We start from the raw sequence: 18,388 nt of genomic DNA, 5'->3' as shown, positions 1-18,388 counted from the left end.
TTAAGATTGTCATTGTCAGGGATATGAGTGCTAGAATTTTCACTTGGAGTGATGATTAAGTGGAATAAGTTGCTAGTCTGTTATGAATGCTTTGTCAGTCAGTGGATTCAAAGAGAGATATGATAGTATTGTGTGAATATTTGTACTCCATAGAGGTGTCTCTGCAATAATAATGATAATTAATGAGTACTGCTTGAAAATATGACTGGACGATTACCATGTTACATGAAATTTCAGCTGATCCTGCACTAGTGCCTGTGAATAGAGAAGATATTAATTTGAACATACTTTACAATATAGAAATAGAGACTTAATATGATCTTTCTGATATTTTTATTATATTAATACAACATAAATAATTCATTGTTATATTTCAGGTTTACAAATTATGGAAAAAGAAGAAAGATCAAGAATTAAAGGATATACGTGCAAAAATAAAAGAAGATTTACCATCTGTAGAAATAAAGCTAGCAGAAGATAAATCACAACAAAGGCAGGATGCATATGCTTCCTTTAATGCTTGGTAAGCTTAATCTTTTATAATTAAAACTGATTGAATTAAACACTATTGAAAAATAAAAATAAAACTCACTTTGCAAATTACTCTCTTTAACTATCTGTGATTCATGATCTGAGAGGGATTCATAAGACATGTACGGACTTTGTGATTTTAGCCTTTTATTACTTTCAATGTATTTTACATAACCATACTTCACATAGTCATGTTGGGATTGCAATCCAGAGGGCAGTAAATTTTTTTTACCCATCTACTGAAAGTTTACATTAAGAGAAGGTTGGATAGATTTTTTGACAAACTCCTTCACCCTTGTCCTACACAGAGTACATTATTAGGGTTTCTTTTCCTTATGTCAAGTGTTTTTGTCAGTAAAACTACATGTCTGCATAATATAGACTTTCAAATCTTGAGAAGTAAAGACTTTCATTGTGATAACACCCACCCAAAAGAAATTGTCATTAAAATAAAGTTTGGAGCTGAACTGTGTATGGACTCGGTTCAGCTCCAAACTTGAAGGTTGACAAGTGGTTGCCTATCTGCATACATAATTTGAGAAAAAGCCATTGGAAATACCTATTAAAAAAAAGACATAATACTAAAACAAAGCATCTGTGGGAAAGCAGTTAGAGGGAGCCACTGAGAGAAGGGTCATCTGTTAAATGAATAGCCCTTTTCTGGACACAATCAAGCATTCTAAGAAAAGTTTTCGATGCATCATCCTAAATGTGAGAGTAATATTTTAAGGTTGTGTGGATTTTGGATTTGTAAAGTATGCTTTATAAAGGTGGGAAATGAGTTTCATTGCCATATGAGACTACTACTACACTACTTAATGGAGGCCTGAAGTGGCTTAAAAAAGTTCCACATTTAGTCTCTAGAGCAGGGTTTCCAGACTATGTAAAAATACGAAAAATCAGTAAAAAAAAAAAAAAATCCTTAACCTGTCCACAGTACGTTTGTACTGTGGGCTGGTTAAGGATTGCATGTGAAACCCAGGGCTCTGTGCTTTTACTCATACTCTTCCTCCTGTACATAAATGATCTTTTCTCACTAACTTAAAATCCTGTTCATAGTTTTGTGGGTGGGAGCCACATAAAAAAATAAATAAATAAAATAAATTTGGAGTTGAGCAGAAGAAAACTTAGAATGAAAAATAATACCAACTTTTTCAGCCTCCAGAAGAGGCTCTGGATGCAGTTGTTTGTGCAAGGATAGGCTAGATGTAAAAGTCAACTCAAAAAGAGAAAATGGATATCGATTGACAGTTAAAATATCAAAAGAGAGGGAGAGTGAAGCAATATCTTTCTTTTAAAAAATGAGGCAGAATTGTGTTTTGGAAGCATTGAGATTCACTAGATATTCTTTATCCCACTGAAGAATTCTGAAGTGTTTAAGCCATTAGTAAGAGAACTTAAAGCTTGAGCTTGAATCATTTAAACACTACACAGTTTTGTGAATAAAGAAGAGGAATGGAACATAATGTCATCAACAAAACTATGATTAGGATTTTAAGTTAATGAGAAAAGATCATTTATATACAGGAGGAAGAATATGAGTGAAAGCATAGAGCCTTGGGTACTCCAGAACTGATAGAAAAATCTGAGAGGAAACTATTCAACCTGACATGAATAAACAACAGTCTCTGTAGGTCAGTTGGTATAGACGTGTCCTTTGGTTGAAAAGACTCGGGTTCAAATCCCATCTATGATGTAAGGAATCTTTATCAGGTCTTTTCAATCAAATGGTGAATTAGCTAGTCTCATATGGAGGAAGAGGGTTTTTCCTCCTAGAAACTGAAGTTTTTCATCCCTCAGAACAGGCAAACACCCTATGAATACAAGTCTGCAAACATAAAATACCCCTATAGGAATGCAGCAGATAAAATAACATATATTTAAAATATACACCTGCGCCATTGTTATGTTTATTGTTTATGCCATTGTTAAATATACGTTTATTTTAAATATATGTTCTTCTTCTTCTTCTTTTGCAGCTTCCCCCACTTAAGTGGGGTCACTGTTTGTTATGAGGCTCCTCCACACCTTCCTGTCTTGGGCTGTCACCACATCCAAGTTCTTCATCTTCAAGTCCTCTTCTACCAGCTCCCTCCATCTCTTCTTTGGCCGCCCATGCTTCCGCCTTCCTTGCACATCCATCTGCATGACCCTTCTTCCCACATATTCGTCCTCCCTCCTCATCACATGACCAAACCGTCTCAACCTTGCCTCCTGTATTTTCGCTCCTAAGTTCGTAACTTTCACTGTTCCCCTGACATAGTCATTTCTCAGATGATCCTTTCTGGTCACACCGCACATCCACCTAAGCATTCTCATCTCTGCCACTTCCATCCTGCTAATGTTATTTTTCCTCAGGGCCACAGTTTCTATAGCATATGTCATAGCTGGCCTCACTACTGTCCTATAAATTTTGCCTTTCAGATTGATCGGCACCCTCTTATCACATAACACTCCAGCCATCTCCCTCCAGTTCCTCCATCCTGCATCCCACTTCCTTCTCACCTCCTCCATCTTCTTCCACTGTCGAACCTAAGTATCTAAAGTCTCTCACCTTCCTGATGACATTTCCTTCCAGCTCCAGGTCTGTCTCCTGGCCACTGCCCACTGCGCAACACATATACTCTGTCTTACTTCTGCTCAGTCTCATACCTCTCTCTTCCAGTACTTTTCTCCATCTTTCCAGTTTAGTTTCCGCTTCTTCTCTTGAATCTACACACAGCAAGATGTCATCTGCATACAACATTGTCCAAGGTGCATCTTCTCTCACCTCCTCTGTTACCACCTCCATCACAATATTAAACAGAAATGGACTTAATGCTGACCCTTGATGCAAGCCAACTGTTACTTGAAAACTTTCTGTCTGTCCCAAACAGGTCCGAACACTTGTCTTCACATTTCTGTACATTTCCTGCACCAACCTGACATATTTCTCCGGCACCTTCTTCTCCCTCAGACACCTCCAGACTTCTTGCCTTGGCACTCTATCGTATGCTTTCTCCAGATCAATAAATACCAGATGTAGCTCCCTTTGTTTCTCTCGATATTTTTCCATCATCTGTCGTAACCCAAAGATAGCATCTGTTGTTGATCTACCAGGCATGAAGCCAAATTGTTCCTTTGCAATCTCCACCTCCTCCCTCAATCTACCATCAAGAACCCTTTCTAGGATCTTCATTGTGTGGGACATCAACTTTATTCCTCTGTAATTTTTACAGTCTTGTGCATCCCCTTTACCCTTGTAGATGGAAACAAGAGTACTCTCCCTCCATTCCTCGAGTATATTTTCTTGTTGGCAAACTTTCATGAACAGGTCCCACAGCAGGTCAATTCCCTCTTCCCCCAGTGCCTTCCATGCCTCCACTGGAATTCTGTCGGGGCCCACCGCTTTTCCATTCCTCATCCTCTTCATGGCCTCTGTCACTTCCATTCTACTGATGTTCTGCACCATCCCCTCAGAAGGCTGCCCATCTCCTCTGTGGGTCCTTGCATTTTCCTCATTCAGAAGTCCCTCAAAATATATTTTCCATCTGTTTCTTATGTCCACATCCCTCCATAATACTCTTCCTTCAGCATCTTTGATCTGCCTCACATGTAAGATGTCCTTAGCTGCTTTATTTCTACATTTCGCTAGTTGGTAAATTTTTCTCTGTCCTTCCTTTGTTTCTAATTGATCATACAGATCTTGATATGCCATGGCCTTCGCCTGTGCCACAACTCTCTTGGCTTCTTGCTTTCTCTCTTTGTACACCTCTCTGTCCTCTTCCACTCTTGACTCATCCCACTTCTGCTTTGCCTTCCTCTTAGCCGTCACTGCCACTTGTACATCATTATTCCACCACCAACCCTCCTTCTGCTCTCTAATCTTTCCAGATGTCTCACCAAGCACCTCGACTGCACAGCTCAGGATTACTTTTGAATTATGTTTCCACCAATCTTGTACACTTTCCAGTCCATCCGAAATCCTCTCTAACACTCTCTCCCTAAAATGATTCCTCACACTCTCTTCTTTTAAGCGAAACCACTTAATTGTCTTCATCCCATGGCAACCAGAAGTTCTTATCTTCGATCTTAATTTAAAGTCTGCGCACAGCAGTCGGTGTTGTTGTGCTACTTGATCTGTTGGAATTACCTTACAATTTGTCACAACCTTAAGATGTTTTCTTCTAGTCAAAATGTAGTCAATTTGTGAGCTGTTGTTACCACTTCTAAATGTTATCAAATGTTCTTCCCTCTTGAAGAAAAACGAGTTCACAATTGCCAGATCAAACGCTACTGCAAAGTCCACAACCCTCTTTCCTTCCTGGTTCATCATTCTCACTCCGTGGCCATCATGCACCCTTTCACAGTCTCTATTCTGTCTTCCTATGTGCCCGTTCAAGTCTCCTCCGACAATCACCATCTCATTTTCTTCCAATTCCCTCATTTCTTCATCTAACATGTTCCAGAACTCATCTTTTTCCTCTGCTGTACAACCAACTTGCGGGGCATATACACATAATACGACCACCCGCTCTTCTCCAAGACCCAATTTCATTCGCATGATCCTGTCGTTCCTTCTACCCACGTCCAGTACTTCACCCTTCATTCTGCCACACACCACAATTCCTACACCATTTCTTCCCTCGTTATTCGCTCCAGAGTAGAACAATTTATATCCATCTCCCAGTTCCTTTGCCTTTCCTTTCCAAAGTAAATAACATATATTTTAAATATATGTTATTTACTTTAATTACTTTTACTTAATTTCTTTGAATAACTCTTAATTCTTTTCTTAAATCTCTCTAGCTTAGTTTCGTCTAAATAATATGCTCTATTTTTCTATCCATCTTAAGATTCACTCAGGGCCGTTATTCACTCTTAAGAATGGTGCACATGGTTTTTGAAGACAAAGGGGTTACTACTGGACAGTGCCGATCCCTTTTGTTTCAGTACTCGTTCTGATTCCTTCTTCGGATTCAGGGAAAATTTCTATTATACTGCACCACCCTGAATCCTAGATTATTGAATAGCGCAAAATCAAGGAACAAGAACTCAGTTTAGTACAAGCTTATTTTGCAGTCCTAGCCTCCCTGACAAGTTATCTCCCACTGTGGTTCGAATTTTATGAGAAGGTGCAATAGAAATATAAAATCAGGCAAGTCACTAGTTAAACTTAAAGAAAATAACATTTAATTTCAATTCAGACATTTACACATTATAAATAGACACTGACATATAATTTCACTAATATCAAAGAATGAATATAATAATCAAAACCTTCTAAATTTCTCATAGCATGCAACACACATCAATTCAAGTATGCAATTCTATCTATGAACAGCCATGCACTATTATACACTTCAAGGCTAAGGATTATTCACTTATCAAATCACAAAGTAACCTCCACGTGCTTCTGCACTAATTCCTTCAGTCTTTTCATATATTATCACTACTTCAAAATCTAACTTTCTCTAAAGTCCTTAGCATAATTAATAACCTCAAAAAAACTTAATGCCCTTCCTAAATTTACGATCTTTCTCCCATAACACAGTTACTTAACAAAACATAGGATTTACATTACCATTTGCTGGGGGACTATTCTTGGCCATCTCATTCATCATGACTGAACTTTCTCTTCTTGATTCCTGGTTCATTCTATATAATCTGTAGTGTTCCACTGGTGGTCCGGACAGGACATATCTCCTCTGCCGAAAGTAATTGCCCGTTGTTTTTCTCGTCAACTGGTTCAACATGGCTCAGCTATTTCCTGGAGAATTGGAAACTGCCTTCCGCTGGGCTAAACATTGACCGGCAAGCTTGCATGAACATCACGGCATGTCCCTTCAGTCTTTGTTCGAAGCATGAGGTGAGAAGGTGCCACAAGGAGGTTCCAGAACCGAACAAAAAAATGAATCAAAAAGCCCTCTCTTAGGCGCTGCTACCCTTTTTAAATCACGCGTCATCCTTTTTTTCCTATGTCATTGCTTTCCCCCCCTCCCCTTTGCCTGAGTCACCCTATGTCTCCCAGTACGTAGTGCCATATTCTCCCCTAGCGTGCTTTTCGATTTGAGTGTGTGGGGTGGTGGTGGTGGGGGGATTTTGTGCTTGCCATACTCGGTGCATGCGTACTTGTTTCATGTGTTCAGCTTCTAGCCATCTGCACCTAATCCGATTAACTAGTCTCCCTGCAAATTTATAAGCATTTACACACAACTAACATAGCTTAAATCACAGACAATTCACAATATTTATATTACAACATGAATTATGGATAAATAACCTCAATTTAGTAATGTTTCTGGTAAGTCACAAGTAATTTAGCACATCTGATATGTCATTATATGTTCAAAAATTGCAAACGCATGTTAAGTCTGAAGGAAACAAAAATTAATTAATTTTCAGTAAAATTCAGAACTTAACAATTGAGAGTTACAAACTTCTGAACGTGTTATACTGAATTTCAGTCAATGGAATATATTTGTTTTATGGATGATGGGGAAAGGATGTGAGAGAATTCTTGGAAGTTGAGAATGAACGTTGTCAAGAAGGGGGTGAGGGCTAGATTTTTCTCTCATAGTGGTGTGTGATTGGAATAGATTGCCATTGGAGTGCAAGTAGTGTGAACGAATTCAAGAACAGGTATGACAGCTGGTGGAAATAGTGGGTTTCTGATTTCCTGAAAGTTTCTGTTACTACTACTAATAATAACACCTTCATGGATTCAAAGTCTCATTGTGGTGGGAGTGGGTACACATTGTTACACACAAGCCCATCAAAAACTGTGTTTTTAACTCATTCAATGTGGTTAAATTAGGATCCTGCTATTTTTTGTCAGGGAAACAGGGCCAACAGTGAAAAGTCAGTTACTGGAACAAGCTTGAACTCGCCCTCTAGAAGAAGAAGAAGAATAAACTCAATAATATTGAATATAGGAACCATCAATATAAGGAGTATTAATAGAGAGGAAATTGTGCAGAAGAATTGGAAAAGTACCGTGTGACATAATTGGCATTACTTGAGACAAACAGGAACAAAAACAGGTGAGATATTACTAAATAACAAGTACAGGATGTTATATTCAGGCAATAATGATCAAGGAAAGAAATGTGTGGTGATAGCATTCAACACCAAACTTAATGATAAATTTCTTGATTGAAAGACAGTTTCAAGAGAGTGATATGGGCACACTTCAAAATAGACGAAATGGACAGCGAAGCTTATTTGTGTCTGTGGTTCTACAGAAGATTCTTCTAAGAAAGAAGTGGATGAAATTTTTGAGTCATTAGAACAGGCAACTGATACAGAAAATGGAAAAAGTAGTCCTTGTTCGAAATCTAAACAGCAGGTAAGAAATGAATTCCACCAGGCATATAGCAACATTTTGGTAAAATTTGGAGAAAAGGGCAAAGGTAATAATGTGATATAGTCAATGAGATCTTCATGTAGGTTAAAGATATAAGAGTGTACAGAGGATTTGAAATTGGAAGTGACCATTCTTTTTCTTCTTTTCAGCCATTTTCTGTCCACTGGTAGACGAAGGCCTCCTCCAGTTCCTTCCACCTTTCTCTGTTCTTGGCAATGGTTGACCAATTTTTCCCAACAAAATTTGACAATTCATCACTCCACCTTCTTTTAGGACATCCTCAGCCTCATCTCATTTCTTTTGGAACCCAGTTCGTGAGTATGGTGGTCCATCGCTCATCTTCTCTTCTGGATAGATGTCCGGTCCATTTCCATTTGAAGTGACCATGACTTAGTGCTAAACAGGATAAAAATGGATGTAATGTTGAAAAGAACAATGTGTAAGAAACTTTTAAAAAGAATTGAAGTTGAGCAGCTTTTACAGGTAAACTGTAGACTTGGCTATACAAATATTATTGAAGAAAATTTGAAGTCGTTTGAAAACAAGAACCAAACCTCGGAGTCTCAGTGGCATGACATTGATTGATTCAGATGAGAGGTATGCGATGAGTTGTCTATTAGGATAGAAAAATATGAACCTCATGGTGGACACAAGAAGTTAAAGAAGTAGTTCAGGAAAAGAAGAAATCATACCAAAAGTTCCTAGCAAATAAGTTGGCAGATGCCCTAAATGAATACAGAGAAAAATGGAAGAGGTTCATGGAAAGAATATAGAAAATAAATATTAGAAAGGTAGCAAAATGTTCTGGAGGCTATTGAAAAAGCTTAGAAATGGAGGAAAGAGTACTGTAAATGGAATCAAAGATGATAAAGGTGACATGAAAACTGAAGATAAGGATATCCTAGACATCTGGAGTAATTTGTTTGAAAGACAGTTAAATGAATCAAGTAGTGACAGAACTATACTAGAAAATTTTCAAAAGGAAAGGAAAGCAAAGAGGAGTACATATCAATACTTGAGGTTGAAAATGCTGTAAAACATTTGAAATGTGGAAAGACAGCTGGAGTAGATATTCGACCAGAAATGCTTAAGTATGGAGGTATAAACGTTTTGCAGTGGCTACACTGCATAATTCAGAGGGCCTGGTCAAAAGGTCGAATTCCAGATGATTGGAGTAGAGCCCTCATAGTATTCATCTATAAAAAAGGGAATAAAGCTGAATGTGAGAATTACAGAGGGATTTCTCTACTAATGGTTCCAGGTAAGATTTATGCAAGCATACTTGAAAAGAGATTGATAAAGATTGTGGAAGAGAAACTTGGAGAAGAACAAGCTGAGCTCAAGCCACATAGAGGTTGTCAAGATCATATTTTCATCTTAAGACAAATAATTGAGAAATCATGGGAATACGACAAGGATCTATACTTAGGTTTTGTAGATCTGGGAAAATGCATATGACAAAGTGTCCAGAGAAAAACTTTTCAGAATATTACAATTATATGGGGTGAATGGAACATTATACAGAGCAATACATTGTCTACATTTAAGTTGTAAGTCAGCAGAATTGAAGGAAATAAAGGAAGATGGTTTGAGGTAAAATCAGGAGTAAGACAATGATGCATGTTCTGTATGGATCACATTATGAAAGAAAGTGGCATTAAGCCTGATATTAGAATTGGAAATGTCAAACTTAGCTCTTTGCTTTATGCAGATGATGATGTACTCATAAACACATCTAGTGCCTGTTTCCAAGATTCACTAACTAAATTGAATAATAGCTGTAACAAATTTGTCACTGACAAAAGTCATGTCATGGGAAGACTTTGGCAAGAACATAGAAAATAAATATCAAGAAGGTGGCAAAATATTCTGGAGGTTGTTGAAGAAGCTTAGGAATGGAGGAAAGAGTGCTGTAAAAGGAGTTAGAGATGATAAAGGTGACATCAAAACGGGAGAAAAAGATATCCTTGAAGTATGGAGTAATTACTTTGAAAATTTGCTAAATAAAACAAGCAGTGATGACAGCACAGTGATAAAAAAAAAAAACACAGACCAGGCATGCAGTCAGGAATACATATCCATACTTGAAGTAGAAAAAGCCGTCAAAGGCTTGAAATGTGGAAAGGTAGCAAGAGTAGATGATATTCGACCAGAAATGCTGAAGTATGGTGGTATAAAAGTCTTACAGTGGCTGCACTGCATAGTTCAGAACGAATGGACAGAGGGAAGAATTCCAGATGATTGGAGTAGAGCTCTCATAGTACCCATATATAAAAAGGGAAATACAACTGAATGCGAGAATTACAGAGGTATATCCCTACTAAGTGTTCCTGGCAAGATCTATGCAAGTATACTTGAGAAACAGTTGAGAAGAATTGTGGAAGAAAAGCTTGGTGAAGAACAAGCTGGATTCAGGTCAAATAGAGGCTGTCAGGATCAGATCGTCACTTTACGACAAATCGTGGAGAAATCATGGGAATATAACAAAGATCTGTATTTAAGTTTTGTCGATTTGGAAAAGGCATATGACAAGGTACGTACCTAGAGAGAAGCTATTCAATACGTTACAGTTATATGGTGTCAATGGGGCATTATGTCACGCAATACTTAGTCTTTATTTGAGTTGTAAGTCAGCAGTTAGAATTGAAGGAAGTACAGGAAGATGGTTTAATGTTAAATCTGGTGTGAGACAAGGATGTACATTATCCCCTCTGTTATTCATTATCTATGTGGATCACATTATGAAGGAAAGCGGTATTAAACATGATATCAAAATTGGAGATGTTAATGTCAGCTCTTTGCTTTATGCGGATGATGTTATGCTTTTAAATAAATCTGCTACAAGTCTGCAAGATTCTCTGACTAAATTCAATAACTGTTGTAATAGATATGGTATGAACGTCAGCATTAAAAAGACAAAGACTGAAAATAGGCAGAATCATTGAAAATGTCAATTGTGTTGTGAATGGAGAACCTGTGGAACAAGTAAAACATTTCAGCTACTTAGGCATGATTTTTAGTCAAGATGGTAAATTAAATATGGAAATGGACAACAGAATCAACAAAGCTGGCATGGTAGGAAGTCAGTTGAATAATTTCATTTGGAATAAGAGATCAATTAGTCGGAACTAAATTAGCTGTATACAAGACAGTGTTCAAACCAGTTTTAACTTATGGATCTGAGAGCTGGGTCAGAAGTAAAACACATGACCAAAGACTAGAGACCGCAGATATGAGAGTCCTGAGACAGATTATAGGTGTGAACAGATGGCATCAATGGCAATATCATATTAAAAACGAGGCTATTAGGAAAGAACTTGACATTGTCAGCATCCAGGAATGCGTTAGCAGAGCTAATCTCAGGTGGTATGGTCACCTAAACAGAATGGGCAAGGAAATATTAGCAAAACAAGTGTTCTCTGCCAGGTTGGCAGGAAAACGACCCAGAGGAAGACCAAGATATAGGTGGATTGATACGGTACAATGTGCCTTAGACGATAGAAATATCTTCTTCTTATTGTGCTATCTTCTATTGAAGGTCAGCGACCATCTTGGCGAACAAACTGCGCTCTTGTGCTAATCTGAGCAGTTGTGCACTGCTCTTTCCTGTCCACATCTTGATGTTGTCAAACCATGATATTCTTTTTCTTCCTCTAGTTCCTTTGCCATCAATTCTTCCTACCAAAATAGTTTGTAGAAGCTGGTATTTGCTGTTTCTCATGATATGGCCAAGATATGATGTTTTTCGTTTCTTGATTATTTGTACAAGATGTTTAGCTTTGCCAATGGATTTTAAGACCTCTTCATTGGTAATTTTTTCTGTCCATGATATCTTTAGCATTCTTCTGTATAGCCACATCTCAAAGGCTTCGATTTTCTTGATGGTTGTCACCTTCAATGTCCATGTTTCAACTCCATAGAGCAGAATAGACCACACGTAGCATTTCAGCATTCGGCATCTGACTTCCATGTTTAGGTCTTTATTGCAGAATCGTGTTCTCATTTTCATGAAGGACTGCTGTGCAACTTCAATCCTTGTCTTTATATCTATTTCTGGATCCCACCGTTCATTAAGCCAGCAACCAAGATATTTATATCTTGACACTTGATCAATATTTTTCCCATTGAGTGTCACTTTCGTTGATGAGGCTGGATGTTTGCTGATGATCATGTGTTTTGTCTTGTTGATGTTTATATTTATTCCCATTCTTTGGCTTTCTATGTATACTCTGTCAATGAGTTTTTGGAGATCTATAATATTATCTGCAATTAGCACGGTGTCATCTGCATATCGTAGGTTGTTAACAATCTTTCCATTTATTGTGATTCCCTCTGGACATTCTTCCAATGCTTTTTTAAAGATTACCTTTGCATATATGTTGAACAGGAGTGGTGAGAGCACACATCCTTGTCTCACTCCTCTTTTGATGTTAATATCACTGGTGGTAATGTTGTCTAATTGAACGGTAGCTGACTGATTCCAATACAGATTTGTTATTAGTCTTATGTCTTGTTCGTCTAGCCTTATTTGTTGAAGGATTTCTATTAAGTTAGTGTGTCTGACTTTGTCGAATGTTTTTTCAAAATCTATGAAACACATAAAGACAGATTTCTGTTTTTCTATGCATTTTTGTATCAATATTTGGGTACAGAAAAATGCCTCTCTAGTACCAAAACCATTCCGAAAGCCGAATTGTGTTTCGCTTAGAGTTTCTTCACTTTTTCTATAAATGCGATTCTGAATTACTTTCAAAAATATTTTTAATGTTTGGCTCATTAGACTAATAAGTCGGAAGTCAACACAGGAATTCACTTTGGGTTTTTTTTGGGACAGTGATAAATGTAGATTTGAGCCAATCTGATGGAAATTCATCACTTTCATATATTTTATTAAATAGTTTTTCAAGAAGTTTGATATTATCTGGTTCTATTAATTTTAAAAATTCTGTTTGCCCACCATCTGGTCCACTGGCTTTTCCTGTTTTACTTGTTCGTATAGCATTCTCTATTTCGCATTTCATGATTGCTGGTCCTTGAATGTTATCTTTTATATTTATAGGCTTCTGTCTAGTATCATTGAAAATTTCTGTTACATATTTTATCCAAATCTGTGCTTTATTCTCTTCTTCTAGAACTATTTTTCCATTTTCGTCTCTTAGAGACACTATTTGCTTTTTCCTCAGTTTTCCAGAAATTTCGTTGATTTTCTTATACAGATTGAAATTATCATGTTTCTCCTGAAGCAGTTCAATTTCAGTACATAAATTTTTCATCCAATTTTCCTTGACTTCTTTTATTTTTTTCTTGATGATGTTATGTGTTTCTGTATACCTGGCTAGGTCTTTGTTTTTGTACATTCTTCTTGTATCAATAAGAGAAAGAATCTCATCTGTCATCCATTCCTGTTGTTTTATATTATTCACATAACCTACTTCTTCAATACTTGTTGTTACGATGGCATTCTTTAAGCTATTCCAAAGAGATTCCACGCTTTTATTTTCTTCTATGTTAATCTGTTGTAATCGCAGGTTAAGCTGTGTCTTGGCACTTTTATTTATGTTCGGGGTCTTTCAGTTTTTCTACATCAATTTTCTTTTTTCTTCTTTTGTGATTTTTTAGCTGATTTTAATCTAAGACGTACTTCTGCAACTATGGGATTGTGGTCTGATGAGATATCTGCTCCAGGATAAGTCTTTGCACTCTTTATACTACTGTGGAATCTTTTATTTATCAGTATATAATCAATTTGATTTCTGACAATGTTATGTTGGTTATCTTGAGGCGATTTCCAAGTGTACAGTCTTCTGGGTGGAAGTTTAAACCAGGTATTTGCTATTGTTAGATCTTCTTCCTGACAGAACTGGACTAGGCGATCTCCTCTGTCATTTCTGGTGCCTAAGCCATGTTGGCCAACAATTTCTCCATTACCCCCTCTTCCCACTTTTGCATTGAAGTCGCCCATCACTTATGTTTATATCATGTTTCTTTGTTAGGATTTTAATCTCTTTTAGGTGTTCATAAAACTCTTCAACATTTTCTTCACTTTTGTCAGCTGTGGGTGCATAAGCTTGGATGATATTTATGTTAACAGGGTTTCCCTTAAGTTGTAACAGCATTATCCTTTCAGAAAATGGAATCCAATTTATTACTGATTTATCGATTTCTTCATCTACTATTACAGCTACACCATGTCGATGTTTGTTCTCATCATTCCAAGAGTAATACATTGTCATATTATCTATATATAAGAGAATCTATATATAGATAGAAATATAAGATCTGGTAATGTTGGAGTCTTGACAAGTAACAGACTGATTTGGAGGAAAATTGTAGATAGGATGTTAGTAATGATGTAAATTTTTCATATAGTACTATTATATCCTGTACACCCCTTGAGGGCATGGCGGGAATTTGATGATGATGACAAATTTGGCATGAAAATCAGCAATGAAAAGACCAAAACTATGAAAATGAGCAGGAACATAGAAATCTTTAGCTACATTCTCAATGAAGAGCCTATAAAAAAAGTAAAATATTTCAGCTATTTAGGTACAGTTTTGAGTAAAGATGGCAAGTTAAATCCTGGTTATAGACAACAGAATAAGCAAAGTTAGTATGGTGGGTTGCCAGCTGAATAAATTTATATGGAATAAGAGAGAAATCAATCAAAACACCAAATTAGCAGCATAGAAGAGTGTTCAAACCAGTTTTAAGCTATGGATATGAGTGTTGGGTTAGAAATAAAGCACTACCAAAGATGAGATCATAGATATGCGACTTCTGATAAAAATTAGGGAAGTGAACAGATGGCATCAATGACAGAATCATATTTAAAAGGAAGATATTAGAAAAGGACTTGACATTGTTAGTATTCAAGAATGCGTAAGCAGAGCTAACCAAAGTTGGTGATGCCACTTAAATAGAATGGGTGAGGAAAGGTTAGCAAAATAGGTGTTTCATGCCACAATGGCAAGAAGGTGACCCAAGGGTAGGCTAAGGTTAAGGTGGATTGTTTCAGTCAGAATTGCCTTAGAAGCATGAAATGTTAGATATGACAATATTGGAGTGCTGACAAGTAATAGACTAATTTGGAGGAATATTGTGGAAATGAGATTAGTAATAATGTAAATTTAATCATGTAGTGCTGTCATAGTAGTCTGAACACTCCTCAGACTACTATGACAGGAAATTGATGATTATTACTTAAATCCTCATACACTTCTAGCTCACTTGTCCTTAAGTCTTCTCTCATTACATTCTCTACACTTAAACTTCTGATTTCACACTGAGGATGAACATCCTGATGAATTGCTCACTGGATAGTTTGACTATGTCCTCTGTAGCAGTTACCAATCTCTCACTTTCATCCATTTAACAACATCGTACCATAATCATTCTTCTTTCTACTTGTCACTTATTAAAAAAAACTCTCAAGGATTTTCTTGGCTAGATTTGCTAATTTCTGTTTGTACTGCACTTTTACTGTCCTTACCGACTGAGTCACTCTCCTGCCCGTCTCTTATACTCTTCATGCAACTGGTTATTATCATTATTGATCTTGTGCTGTCTTCAAAATGTCTTCTACTTCTTCCATATTTCATGCTTAACCACGTCGCCGTCAATATGGATAAAATATACCACTCTTCTACACTTCGTATCCATCATATATTTCAATGTAATATCAATGGTATTACAATTTTAATAAGCACTTCACATCCATGGTAACCTGGATGTATATATACATCTTGGCCGGTTGGGTGGTTAATTCCCCCCCCCCCCCTCATTCATCCATTTGATACCTACTTTATTCATCCTCTGATCTTCAGAATACATGCACACATTGATGCTGTTAAGTATTTCTCTGTCAGTTCCTCAGCAGCATTTATTTCCTTCCCACTCAACTTTTCATTCCATGTTATAGCTCCAAGCTATATCTTAAGCTTGTCATAATTACCAGCCTTGTACTTGATATTATGAAAAGAGTGATGATGATAATGAGGGCTCAGGAGCAATATAAAATTGCAGACCAGGAGAGTAACTGTCATGGTGAGGAAGGCAAAATTGGGTGGATTATGAAAAGAAGAATAACCTTAGCAACAGATGCACTGGGTGTCAGATCTGTTAGAAATAGTTAAGTTTTTAGTGTTTGAATTAATAAAATATATTTGTTTATTTTCTAACTTTGCATTGAAATAGTGCTACATACTATAGTCTCACAATTGGTCCAGAAGAGGCCTAGGTCCCAGCATTCCTAGGTCCCTGTGCTATTCAACTCCTGACTTGGGAATTCGAAAAGTCATTCTCTAGTAAGTCCTCCATGCTGCCTATATGCCCTGCAAGGCACACAAAGAGAGTATCTTGAAATCAGCTTGAGATGGTCCAAAGCTTAGTAAGTCCATATAACTCTGCTGACACCATACACCTTTAAAAAATCCAGTTGTAGAGGTAAAGTTTGGTATGATGTGGTGTTCTTCCTGAAGTAGCCATACCAAGCCTTGGATTTCAGCATAGTAGGCAGCTTTTTCATGATGGGTAGTGAGTGGTAGCCCATCACCCACAATTTGTACATCAATAAAGACTAACTCATCTCCTCTCTTTACTACACTGGTCTGGTTGGCCGAGTAGTTAGCATTTCCACTCTCCAGCCAAGACGCTGCAGGTTTGCATCTTACCAAGAGCATGGATGTTTGCGATTGTCCTACTAACCAGTTACCATATGTACTGCTGTGACCTATGTCCTTGTGCAGTGTTACTTTTGATGTCTTTGCACCATAAAAATCAAATCAAATAAAAAAAAATTCTTCACTACAAGGTCAGGCTTCCTCGATCCAATGTTAGTCTTATAGTTGGGTTCTATTGCTGTTATTCAATCTTTATTCTTCAACCTACTCTCTGTAACACTCACTATTGCATTGTGTCTTCTGACCTGTGCCCATATGTGCGATAATAACATTGGGCAACATGAGCCAAAGTTTCTATACTCTGGCAGTCTGCTCTGCAGTTCTTATCATTGCTTCTTTCCTGAGTTGTACGAACTCAAGTTGGCAGAGCATTGCTTCTCATCCTAATTAAATCTGGATATTCAAAACCAGGCAGGAAGCAAGTTCTATCCTTGATCCATTGATTGTGAGAAGGAAGATGTGTAGATTCTTGTAATGCAGCTCCATCGACTGAATGGTGCAACATTAAAGCCCATCTCCTTTGTTCAGTCAAGGCAGTCGTAATCGGTGTCCTTCCATCAAGTACCCATTCAGAGGTATGTCTATAATCATCCATAATACATTAAGTCCTAGAGGCAGCAAGACACTTCTGAAGAGGGGATAGAAATTTTCTGTAATCTAGGCATTGTCACAACAAGGGAATACCAAGACCTCCATGGTTTACAGTGGCATGAAAAAATGCTAGTGGCACATCGTGAGGAAGATGTAACCATGAATGGATTGCTGAGCAAACTGCTACATCCATCTGGGATAGTATTGAGAGAGAGAGAGCGACTTTACCTAGGACTAACAGTTCCATTAGTTCTCTGGATGTCCCCAAGGAGGTAACTGAATGAACAAATAAAGGTAGATAAGCCAGCAGTATTCAAGCCATGGTTGCTTTAAGTCTTATATGCACTTATTGCCTAATGAGTGGAAGAAGAGAAAGATAATTGATATGGCTGAAGCCAGTACTGATGCGATGAATTATAGACCAGTCGGTATGCTAATTAGGAATTGCATTCATATGGTCAGTAGCACTGTGATCATCTGTATAGAACAACACGGTTTTGTTGAAGGTAGGTCTTGCTGTAGCAATCTGCTCATGTTCTGTAGTGACAGCAAAACTGGATAAGTGGAATTTGACAGGATTCCACATCTAATTCTTGCATTCCTGCCTGCTATACAAACTCACTAGAAAGTGTGTACAAATACGCTTGTGACATGGCTGACTGACAGGTATCAGAAAGTGGTGTATAGAAATAGTGTAAGAGGAGGAAGGTGACTAGTTGTGTACCATAGGTTTCGGTATTTTGCCCATTGCTGTTTAATTTGCATATTAATGATATTGGGAATTGTCTATAGGGCAATATTCAGTTATTTGCTTATGCTAAGTTGCATTAGGTGATAAGAGACATATCTGATGCTGAATTTCTGTAGGTAGGCTGACTTGAACTAACAGATTCTATGTTAGTTAATGACAAGTGTTAATGAGTTTCATTTTAATATTTCTGAATGTAAAGTTATACATTATGGATTAAAGACATTGCACACAAAGTAGAGTATCATATTATGGAGTATCATGTTAATGTCAGTTTGTTGCGGGTAGTCAAATGAAGCTCAGGGAAAAAAAAAAAAGAAGAAAAAAAAATCAGCTAACGCCTTTTTATTCCCATATATGGGGAGTAGGCGAGGCCATTTAGCCCTATCTAACATCTAACTTTTAGAGACTGAGTGGGCAGTTCAATCTCCACTGGTACCAATCAGAGATAGATGGCCCAAGGCTGTCACTAATTAAGCAGTACTCAGTGAA

At 37.3% G+C, this 18,388-nt stretch overlaps 1 protein-coding gene across 2 annotated transcripts in view; it reads left to right on the top strand.

Annotated features, from left to right (window-relative positions):
* Positions 1-18,388, top strand: part of LOC150106826 (uncharacterized) — a 153,688-nt gene that overhangs the window by 123,560 nt on the left and 11,740 nt on the right. For both annotated transcript variants that reach the window (XM_090392737.1, XM_090392736.1), the window contains exon 8: positions 378-523. In XM_090392737.1, coding sequence (XP_090248863.1) covers positions 378-523 — 146 coding nt within the window. The remainder of the gene's footprint in view (positions 1-377; positions 524-18,388) is intronic.

Source organism: Typopeltis vanoorti, chromosome 5 (genome assembly GCF_054136105.1).
Source record: "Typopeltis vanoorti isolate ZY-2024b chromosome 5, IOZ_Tvanoo_1.0, whole genome shotgun sequence".
NCBI lineage: Eukaryota > Metazoa > Arthropoda > Arachnida > Uropygi > Thelyphonidae > Typopeltis > Typopeltis vanoorti.
This window is presented reverse-complemented; position numbering and strand designations above follow the sequence as displayed.